The sequence below is a fragment of the Ursus arctos genome, unplaced genomic scaffold (assembly GCF_023065955.2).
Source record: "Ursus arctos isolate Adak ecotype North America unplaced genomic scaffold, UrsArc2.0 scaffold_9, whole genome shotgun sequence".
Classification (NCBI taxonomy): Eukaryota; Metazoa; Chordata; class Mammalia; order Carnivora; family Ursidae; genus Ursus; species Ursus arctos.
The window spans coordinates 53775709-53786650 of record NW_026623111.1 but is presented as its reverse complement, the minus strand read 5'-3'; the positions used below and the strand labels follow the sequence as shown (position 1 = coordinate 53786650).

The following is a 10942-nucleotide window of genomic DNA, read 5'->3' as shown; positions in this document are numbered from 1 at the left end:
TACGAGCATGGACTTTAAAGCAAAACTGTCTGTGGGGTGCCTGGGTGGCTCAGTTGGTTAATCGTCCAATTCTTGATTTCAGCTCAGGTCACGATCTCAGGGTTGTGAGATCGAGCCCTGTGTCAATCTCTGCACTGGGTGTGGAGCCTGCTAAAGATTCTCTCTCTCCCCTGCCTTTGCCCCTGCCCCCTCCCCCCTCTTCTTGTTCTCTCTCTCTCTCTTAAAAAAATAAAGCAAAACTATCTGGGTTCAAATCCCAGCCCCACTTGGGGACAGTTATTTCATTTCTCTTGCATAACAACAGCAGCAGCAACAAAAACAACAACATGTAGTCCATGGGTACATATTAAATGAGTAAATATGTGTAAGCAAATAGAAGATTGACTGGCCTATAGTATATATGGCATAACTGTTGCTAGCATATTATTATTTAATATCATTATTGTTATATGCCCCACAATAATTCTTATAGTACCTTGTACCTAGTAGGTGATAAATGTTTTTTTTTTAATTAATAAAATAAATTCTCCCTCTTCCATATTTTTACTTTGTTTTTCAAGAAATTAATAGTTATTAATGGTCATAGCAAATGAAGCCCAGCCATACCATGCTCCTGACCATGCCTCTTTTCCATACTCTAGAATTTGAATGACAGAAAGGTAAAAGGCTGGTAAAAGGCTACAGATCATTCCTAATAACAGCACATCTATTGTGTTTCACCAAAAGATTAGATAGGTGACAGGTAAGTACTTTGTAAGAGTTGCGTGATTTGTATTTTCTCTGCAGGATGTGTTAAATATGGAGCAAGCACACAACCCATTTATTTACCTTGCAGTATGTGTATAAGGGAAAATACTATTTTTGGACTTTGAATGTTCACCAATGTTTGTAGACTGGAAGACCTCAATTCCAGAAACTTCCTTGTGTGTGTGTGTGTGTGTGTGTGTGTGTGTGTGTGTGTGTATGTGTGTGTTTCTGTCTACATGTTTATGCTTGGACAGATGCAAGACTGTAGCTTTCAGTCTGAAGGGATCTGATAATGCTAGTCTAGGCTCCATCAGCTTCTGTAATTTTGCCATATATCTATGTATAAGGGAAAATACTATTTTTGGACTTTGAATGTTCACCAATGTTTGTAGACTGGAAGACCTCAATTCCAGAAACTTCCTTGTGTGTGTGTGTGTGTGTGTGTGTGTGTGTATGTGTGTGTTTCTGTCTGTCTACACGTTTATGCTTGGACAGATGTGAGACTGTAGCTTCCAGTCTGAGGGATCTGATAATGCTAGTCTAGGCTCCATCAGCTTCTGTAATTTTGCCATATATCTATGTTTGTAGTTGTGGTCATCTGTAGCCTGCCTGTGCCCAGAATTTGTTCTTGGGAATGATTTAACATTAGCAGTACATTGGAGTACTTAAATTTTGTGTTAACTCCAGAGTTTCCAGGGTTCTCAAGAGTCACTTTGTGGTCCCTTGGATTGGAATACTGTAGCTTAGTTCTCTTCTGGTTCCAGTGACTTAGTTGTAAGTTTAGATGTTCCAGTGTCGTCCTGGAGAAGACCACGGATCTCTTTGAGAATTGGAAAATGTTATGAACTCTGCCCCTAGATAAACTTGTTTACTCAAACTCACACTAAATTTGCCTTGAAATTTCAAGGTTTCAAACATCATTGAGGTATATCCACAGACTCCTCAATTAAGAGATCTATTTGCAAAGGAAACAATTATCAAAACAAAGAGGCAATCCACAGAATGGGAGAAGATATTTGCAAATGAAACTACAGATAAAAGGCTGGTATCCATGATCTATAAAGAACTTCTCAAACTCAATACATGAGAAACAAATAATCAAATCAAAAAATTGGCAGAAGATATGAACAGACACTTTTCCATTGAAGACATTCAAATGGCTAATAGACACATGAAAAAAATGTTCAAAATCATTAGCCATCAGGGAAATTCAAATCAAAACCACATTGAGATACCACCTTACGCCAGTTAGAATAGCAAAAATTGTCAAGGCAAGAAACAGCAAATGTTGGAGAGTATGTGGAGAAAGGGGAACCCTCTTACACTGTTGGTGGGAATGTAAGTTGGTACAGCCACTTTGGAAAACAGTGTGGAGGTCCCTTAAAAAGTTAAAAATAGAGCTACCCTATGACCCAGCAGTTGTGCTACTAGGTATTTACCCCAAAGATACAGACGTAGTGAAGAGGAGGGCCATATGCACCCCAATGTTCATAGCAGCATTGTCCACAATAGCTAAACTGTGGAAGGAGCCGAGATGCCCTTCAACAGACGAATGATGGATAAAGAAGATGTGGTTCATATATACAATGGAATATTACTCAGCCGTCAGAAAGAACAATTACCCAACATTTGCAGCAACATGGATGGGACTGGAGGAGATTATGCTAAGTGAAATAAGTCAAGCAGAGAGAGAGACAGTTATCATATGGTTTCACTCATTTGTGGAACATAAGGAATAGCAGGGAGATTGGTAGGAGAAGGAAGGGAAGAATGAAGCAGGGGTAAATAGAAGGGGGAATGAACCACGAGAGACTATGGACTCTGGGAAACAAACTGAGGGTTTCAGAGGGGAGGGGGTGGGGGATTGGGCTAGGCCGGTGATGGGTATTAAGGAGGGCACGTATTATATGGAGCACTGGGTGTTATACACAAACAATGAATCATGGAACACTACATCAAAAACTAATGACGTACTGTGTGGTGACTAACATAACATAATAAGAAATTAAAAAAAAGAGATCCACTTGCATTCAAATGGCTTTATTGTGCAAGAAACAAAAAATTAAATGTGATATGGATGTAAAATCGGAGGGGAGAAGAGAAAGGAGCCAAATCCATCAAAATCACATTCTCTCTTGAACGAAGGTAGATGAGTGACCAAAGGAGAGTTTAGAGTAGTTATTTGGTTTCAGCAAGACCTATGAAAAATGACAACAGTTTAGGAATTTAGTTCATAGTATATTAACAGTTCTCTTGCACACTTTTATTTAGCTTTTAAATGATTTGTTTCTTATGTCTATATCCAAGGATTTTATCAAATTAAATATTTAAATATTTAAAATTTGCTTATAGTAACTAAAAATAATTGACTTCACCTAATGTTTACACCAAGATAGTGTCCTTAACATGCTTCTTTATAAGCGATATTATATATTGGTTTTAACTTAGAAATCTAGGTTCATGAATTTTGAACAATTGTAGCTATTGAAATAATGATTATTTCATTAAAAACAATCATGTAACATTTTGAATCAATAAAATATATAACTATACTACTTGCTTTCATGTTGTCTCCATTAATTTTCTCATTTTTTTTCTAAATTTTAATAAGTCCAAAATTTACCTAGCATCCTATCTTCTTTTTCCTACCGTATATCCTATTAAAGAGCAACTAAATAATAACAATTTACAGATACACTGATCCAAGGAAGCCATAGTGTTTTCTGTTCTTCTGTATATTAGACAGTCCATATAGAAATAGATAGCAAAGTAATTACACTATACTATCTGAAACCAGAGAAGTTTGGTTTGGTTCCCGTTTTGAACTTCTGAGCTGTGGTAATTTTTAAGATCCATGGGCCTGTTGTTTTTCTTTTGTGAATTGAAGATAGTAATATAATGTATTCCATATGGTTGCTATAGGAATAATCTGAGATAACTGTATTAAATTTTTATCATTTCGTAAGAACAGTGTATTGTTTAAAAGTAAATTTTAGCACTTACTGATTTTATTTTTTCTAGTACAGTCTGTGGACTGATCAATTTTACAATCTTTTCACAATATGCATTGTCACTTGAGCCTTATAGAAATCAAAATTAAGAGAAAATGAAAGTTCAGAAAGAGTAGGGACTTGCCTAAAGTCACAAGATGGAAGAAACAGCCCCCTCTGGTCTAACACTGTTCCACTTGTATCACAGGTCACTGTGTTGTATTGCAGATTAGATATATAGACAGTGTGAGGCACTGAAAATATTTATTGCAAAGAAACTCAGAACTTTGTAACTTTCTTTTATTGATCTTTCCCTTTAATTTATTTCCATAAGTTTCAAGTTATGTTAGACTCTGCCATTATTTATTGATCCAAATAATAAATGGAAATGTTGGTATCACATTTAAGTTTCTGAAAGTATTTTTAAAAAAATTCTGAAAGTATTCTTTTAGTATGTATGTGCTTTTTAAATTAAGAATTACAATTCTTGCATGGGTTCATCTTAGAATATAAGAAATTTTGAATATTTAAACTTCATGGATCCTTTCAGAAATGATGTCTGGAATAAAGAAATGCATGGGAAATATATTTCCTTTTGCTCGATTCAGGGCAAAATTAGAGTTCAAGAACATGGTTAAGTGTTTAAAATGTATTTAAACTCATATTTTATATAAATATTCTCAGAAAATTTATCTTTGAGATAAGAAAAATCACAAGTTTAACATAGTATTTCACTCTACCATCTGTGTGTATGACTAGGAATGAAATAAAACTAATAGATTCTAGGGGGCGCCTGGGTGGCACAGCGGTTAAGCGTCTGCCTTCGGCTCAGGGCGTGATCCTGGCGTTCTGGGATCGAGCCCCACATCAGGCTCCTCGGCTATGAGCCTGCTTCTTCCTCTCCCACTCCCCCTGCTTGTGTTCCCTCTCTCGCTGGCTGTCTCTATCTCTGTCGAATAAATAAATAAAATCTTTAAAATAAAAAAAATAAAAAAATAAAACTAATAGATTCTAGGAGTGTTCCAGTTGTTGAAATAAGGTTTGATAATAACATCTCCAATTTTTTTGCATTTTGTAAAATAAGATATTTCATTTCTTATTGGAACAGACTCTAGTATATCAATGCCATGGCACCATCAAATTAAAATTATAATGAACCCGTTTTGCCTGCTCCTATAACAGGCCTATCTATTATATTAGCTTAGGTATTATGATTGTACCAATAAATCCATGAATCTTATCTGTACTATTTATTTTTGTCTTTTGCTCATTTACCTGTGTTGTCTTCTTTGATGTTTCCTCAGAGTTTTTAAACCACAGGTGAAGTAACTGGAACTGCGGTAGTCTCAGGTGTGCTTGTGATAATGAATTCTGAGAGAGCATCTGAAGTGACTACAGTGTTCAGTGATTCAGTGGTAGGAATAAATGTAGGCTCAGCAGTAGCAGCGGTATTGATGGTAGGGGTGCCTGTCTTATCCTGAATTTTTTTGGGGGGAATGGCAATAAATGATGGATGTAGGTGCGGGCGATGTACCACGGTGGGTGGGTAGGCATTTGGCAGGACTTGCCATTGAGGAATTTGGGCATATGGCCTAACTGCAACTGGTTTTGCATAATATGGATAAGGCACATATTGATGATTAATTGGTACAGCTGGTCTATGTGGGTAGTAAGCGGGTTCATAGTGAGGATAGTTATTTAGCACATAATGAAATGGGATGTACTTGGCAGTTTTCTGATTGGGCAGTCTTTCATCATTCTCACGGCACTGTAAAAAGAATACGTTATGCAGATGGTATTATTGTAGGCTAGAATGTAGAGATATTTTAAATCAGAACTTTTTGAAGTATATATTTTAGTGTTTGACATTGAATAACTACAATATTGGAAGTAGTGAACTCAGCAACCATATTCTTTTATAAGATACAGACTTGTACACTTCCCTTCTACTTTTGATTTTCAACAAATATTAAAAATAATGTTAGTTTCAAACAAATTAGATGAGGTAACCCATAATGTAAAACCACGTTGCCTAGGTCTTGGCATATATGAAAAGTGCTCAGTAAATGTGGGGCATTATAGTAAGTACAATAGCTAGAAAAATCTCATACAGAGCTTTGACGCACTGTGCACAACATAGCACACACACACAGGAATATATGTGCATAAACATATTTTCATATGTGTGTGTGTATATGTATTCTTAGCACATATTTGTAAATGTTTATAAATTTTATTTATCTAGAGACTAGGCTGAGGGCACATTTATTTTTTTTCCCAAACTAATTATAGCAGAATACTAAAATAATGTGATGTGGGAGGATTCCTGGATTTAACTTTGGATTCTTTTCAGCTTCATTTTATTCATTAAAGATCAGTTAGGGAATTTTCCATTTTTATTTGTCTCTGTTGGTTATGTGCATTTATAAAAATATGTCATTAGACCTTTCCATAACAGTAAAACAAGTCAACAAAATTACACTGCAAAGCAAGTATTTCTCATGAAAGGAGACATTTTTAAATGTGTTCATTCAAACATATTTGGGGAACAAAAAGGAAGTCAGTGCAAATGTATGAGAAATATTCAAAGATGGGTCAGAGAGTGATCTTTCCCCAAGTCTTCAGTCAGGAGAGATATTAAACCTTACATTTGTTTTCCTTTATTCCCAATATTAAACTCTGAGACAGTTTTCTCATGCTGCAAAAATACATAAAAACCAAAACACATGACTTGGGTTATGAAAAGAATCCAAGATTTTCAGATGAATATTGAGGTTGATTCATATGATTGGTTGCTAAAGTGGTATTTTTTTCAAAGATTATTAGATTATTTTATGGGGTTTATTTATTAATTTTTAGACAGAAGGCATTTAATTATCATTGAACTTTGCTTAATATTATACTTTAGAGTTCATGTTTCTACTAGAAATAATTAAAGTAAACTTACAGTTGGTTGTTCCTGATTTTGCACCTCTGCACCCTGCTGAGGTTCACAGAAATAAGAAATAAGTTAAAAAAAAGGATGGGCAGAGTCCAGATTTTTTTTGTGTTTTTAAAAATCTGTTGTACTAAAGACAAAACATGGTTTCTAAAGACAAACATGCTCTCCTACTAAGATGATATGTGAGGTTTATCTAGATTGAAAAAAATTGTTTTTCACATAACATTAGTATATAAGTAATATATACTATAATACAATAAGTAATATACATAAATATACATAAAATACATAAATACTATACATAAATAATATACATAAATAATAGGTTTTTTAAAAATCAACTTTCATTTGTTTTTACAATACTTTTCTTCTGGATTGCAACAGGTATAGGGAATCAGGAGTGAGAAAACAATTTCCGTAAGCATACATATAGAGCTTTAAAAACTCAAAAAGGTTTTATAAACTTTTGAGATGAGGTCATAATGATGTGGGAAACAAAAGCAAAAAAAAATTATTAAATTTCCTTACTACTTACAGCCCATGGACAAGTCCTTGAAACAGCAGAATGACATTCCTCTAGGGACTCAATGCCTTAATGTTGACACTTTGCTAAGGGCAAAAGGCAATCTTAGCCTGACCCCCAGGATCCTGTAAGTCTACTTTAACATATAAAAATTCTTTTGGAAACTTCCTTTATTTTTACCTGCAAAGTTACATGTTGGCAATCATCCCCCTAGCATATGACCCACCGATATACATATGAAGGGTCCCATGACTAAGGTTTTATTAGATGGTAATAAATGACCTTTTCCCGACAATAGCTAGCCCCCTCAAGGTCCTGGAAACCTTGCTTCCAAAATTCCTTAGAGACTTAGGCTATCCCTAACCCCCTCCCAACTTGAAAGTATATAATGGGCCACTCCTCATGACCCCAGTGCAGCTCTTTCTGCCCACAGGTCCTGCCCCTGTGCTTCAATAAAACCATCTTTTTGCACCAAAGACGTCTCAAGAATTCTTTCTTGGCTGTCAGCTTCAAACCCTAATGTCTTTACTACATCAATAACATTAAATACGTGATAGATCTAGTTTAGGACTTTTACACATACCCTTTGGGTATAAAAAGACTCTAGAAACCTTTTGGAAGATGTAGGTACAGAAAATCAGAAATTTGATAAAATAATAAAATTCAGGGTATGTTGAGATAGAGATTTCTTTGCTCTAAATGTATTATATTACTATTTTTAAATTTAAAAAGTAATAGAAATATTCTAGAAAGTTTGCCCACACTCAAAAATTTTGACAATCTAGACATCTTCATATAATGTCAATTTGTACATGTCTTCTTGGTATATGTTCATTTTAGTACATATCTTGTATCTTGCTTTTTTTCCAAGAAGCATGACTCATATTTTTCAATTTATCTCATAGTTTTTATACATGAATATTTATAGTTGAAAGTGAATGATTAATGATTATGTCATGAAATGTTTATTCTTTATTGCTAACCATTAAGCTTCTTTCAAAAAGCTGTTTTATTATAGATAGATGAATAACATCTGTCATATACCAGTGTCCTTTTTAATAGTTTTCATAGATTTCTTAAGATAGTTTTTTAAAAATGTGACTTTTGGGGGGACAAAAATTATTTGCTAGAAATTATCAGATTGCTGTACAGAAAAGTTTTGCCAACTTATAACCCACCAATAGGCTATATAAGAGTGTGCAACTCATCACATAATTGTTAGTAATAAATATTATCCTGACTATATTTAGAGAGAAGAGATAAATTAACACATAAAAGATACTATCACAAAATATGTATAATTTTGACTACTCATAAGATTGAATGTTAAAATCTGTAAACTTTCATTCTTTCTTTTGAGTTATTTGTTCATGTCTCTGGGGCTTGAAGCCTTTGTGAAAATGGGAAGGAGTGTTTGGGAGCTAGAGCACACTCAAATTGAGGTTGCCATAGAGCAGGCAGTTGTGGATCATGTGATATTGCCATTTATAATAAGAAATACATATTTCATCTTCATTCTAGTTTCTGAGACTGTTTTGCTCCTAAAACCCTTGTAATTTCCTAAGTGATGGGAGTGTGTTGGGGAAGAAGGTATCTTTTATTATGTTAATGAAGTGACATTTGGACCCCACCTAAGGATGGGGGCTGGTAGCCAGAGAAACAAACCACTTCATTTGATGGTTGGGACTTTGAGTCCCACCCTCTGATTCTTCCGGGACAGGAAAGGGACTGGAGGTTGAATCAGTTGCCAGTGGCTGGTAAGTCATCCCTACGTAATGAAGCCTCCATAAAAGCCCAAAAGGATGAATTGGAAGAGCTTCCGGGTTGGTGAACACATGGATATTCGGGGAGAGTGACTTTTCTGGAGAGGGCATGGGAGCTCTGCACCTCTTCCCACATACTTTACCCTATGCATCTCTTCCATCTGACTGTTCCTGCATTATATCCTCTTATGATAAACTGGTAATCTAGTAAGTAAAACATTTCCTGAGTTCTGTAAGCTACTCCAGCTAATTAACCCAAGGAGGAGGTTGTGGAAACTTCCCATCTATAGACAGTCTTCAGAACTACAGGTAACAGCCTGGGCTTGCAACTAGTGTCTGAAGTGAGAGGTGGTGTAGGTCTGAACCCTTAACCAGTGGAATTTGATACTATCTCTGGGAAGATAGTGTCAGAATTCAGTTGAATTCTTCAACACTCGTGTCCAAAAATTACTTGGTGTTCCCCCCCAGCACATATTGGAATTGTGTCTAGGAACCTAAAATAATAATTTCTTATTTAAATTTTAACCCCTGGCCCTCAAAGAGAAAACCCAAGTTTGAAATGTGCTGGTGGCCACAATAAAATGGCATTTCAAAGAATAAATAAAATAAAATAAAATAAATGTGAAAGTCATAATAATTCAAATTTTAAAAAAGTTTAACTCTAAGAATTTACCTAATAGAATTACTTAATAGATATTAACTTAAAAGCAAGTCTAATTTAGTAATAAATGAATTATGAAACAAGGGATAGGGCCTTCCAAAATTTAAGAGATGGTCATATAGCATCTTCTGTTTGTCTTCTTGCTCTTACTCTTGGCAAATAAGTGCCTGGGATCCCTGAATGAACATGAAAATGAAACAGAGCAACAATGAAAGCAAGTAAAAAAAAAAAAAAAATCAACAGAGAAAGGCCAAACCTTTTCTCTTGGTCCAATAGCTTTAACATACAGCATGTAATTCAAGAAAATACCTGAAAACCATAGAATTGTTTATGGATGCTATCCCTGGGGAGAAATCAGTTGACATTAATTGGAAGAGCATAACAAAAGACACAATGATATTTGAATGTTAAAGGCAGATGTGTCAAAGTCTTTGATACTGGTGGAAAATCTTTAACCAAGCTCCTAATGTTTTAAGGATTTAGTCCCTAAAGAAATTGGATCTATGTAAATAGGAATTTAATTAAAGGAATTTCTGATCCTCAACTATGATTTATATATTTATTCTTTAGGAATTATTTTTAGAGTATTTTATAACTTAAAAATATTTCCACTGTTGTTTTTTTCCCCCAAAATGTATTTTCTATATAGTATGAGAATTTTAAGGGTTTTTCATACATAATAAAGTTTGATTTCTTAATTCCTGAGAGCCAAAAACATTTACAGGAGAACATGACTTTAGTTTTGTAATATAAAATAAATAAGAAATAAGTTGTTTTTAAAAATATAGCTAGTATGCAGTTATTTTGTTCTATGAAGTCTAACTGCACTTAGAAATTAGCATAATTAGAACTTTTAAATAAAATTTTCTTAAAGTCTTACTACAAATTGATTAGATGAAATTGACTTACCAAAAATGGCAAGGCTAATGCAACAATATTCACAACCAGGAAAAAACTCTTCATCATTGCACCTAAAAATAAAAATAAAAATTAAATTAATAGGATCTTTTATAATTTAGAAGTGATTTGGAACACTTTTTGTTTGGGTTTTTTTGCTGTAAGGGAAAAATAGCTAGATTTATGGGTAGATTTTGCCAATGTGGAAAATCTATTTTATCATAAGCTTTAGAAAAGCCAAATTTGAGATTATCAGGGATACAAGGGATACTAGCATCAGTTTTAGGAAGAGAGTTACAACATACACAAATCAGTGTAAGAGGAAAGAAAGTGGAAAATGCCATAAGTGGTTTTCTGCAGATAGGTGTCAGTTAAGAGAATCATCAAATTCTTTGTGTAGGAGATGGCGTAGAGATGGGA

At 34.4% G+C, this 10942-nt stretch overlaps 1 protein-coding gene across 1 annotated transcript; it reads right to left on the bottom strand.

Annotated features, from left to right (window-relative positions):
* Window positions 1-5046: 5046 nt before the first annotated feature.
* Window positions 5047-10588, bottom strand: CSN3 (casein kappa). The gene is made up of 3 exons (XM_026510026.2): window positions 10535-10588; window positions 6685-6717; window positions 5047-5505 (listed from the first exon to the last, which is right to left on the bottom strand). The coding sequence occupies exons 1-3, from the start codon at window positions 10586-10588 to the stop codon at window positions 5047-5049; spliced, it is 546 nt and encodes a 181-aa protein (XP_026365811.2).
* Window positions 10589-10942: the final 354 nt, after the last annotated feature.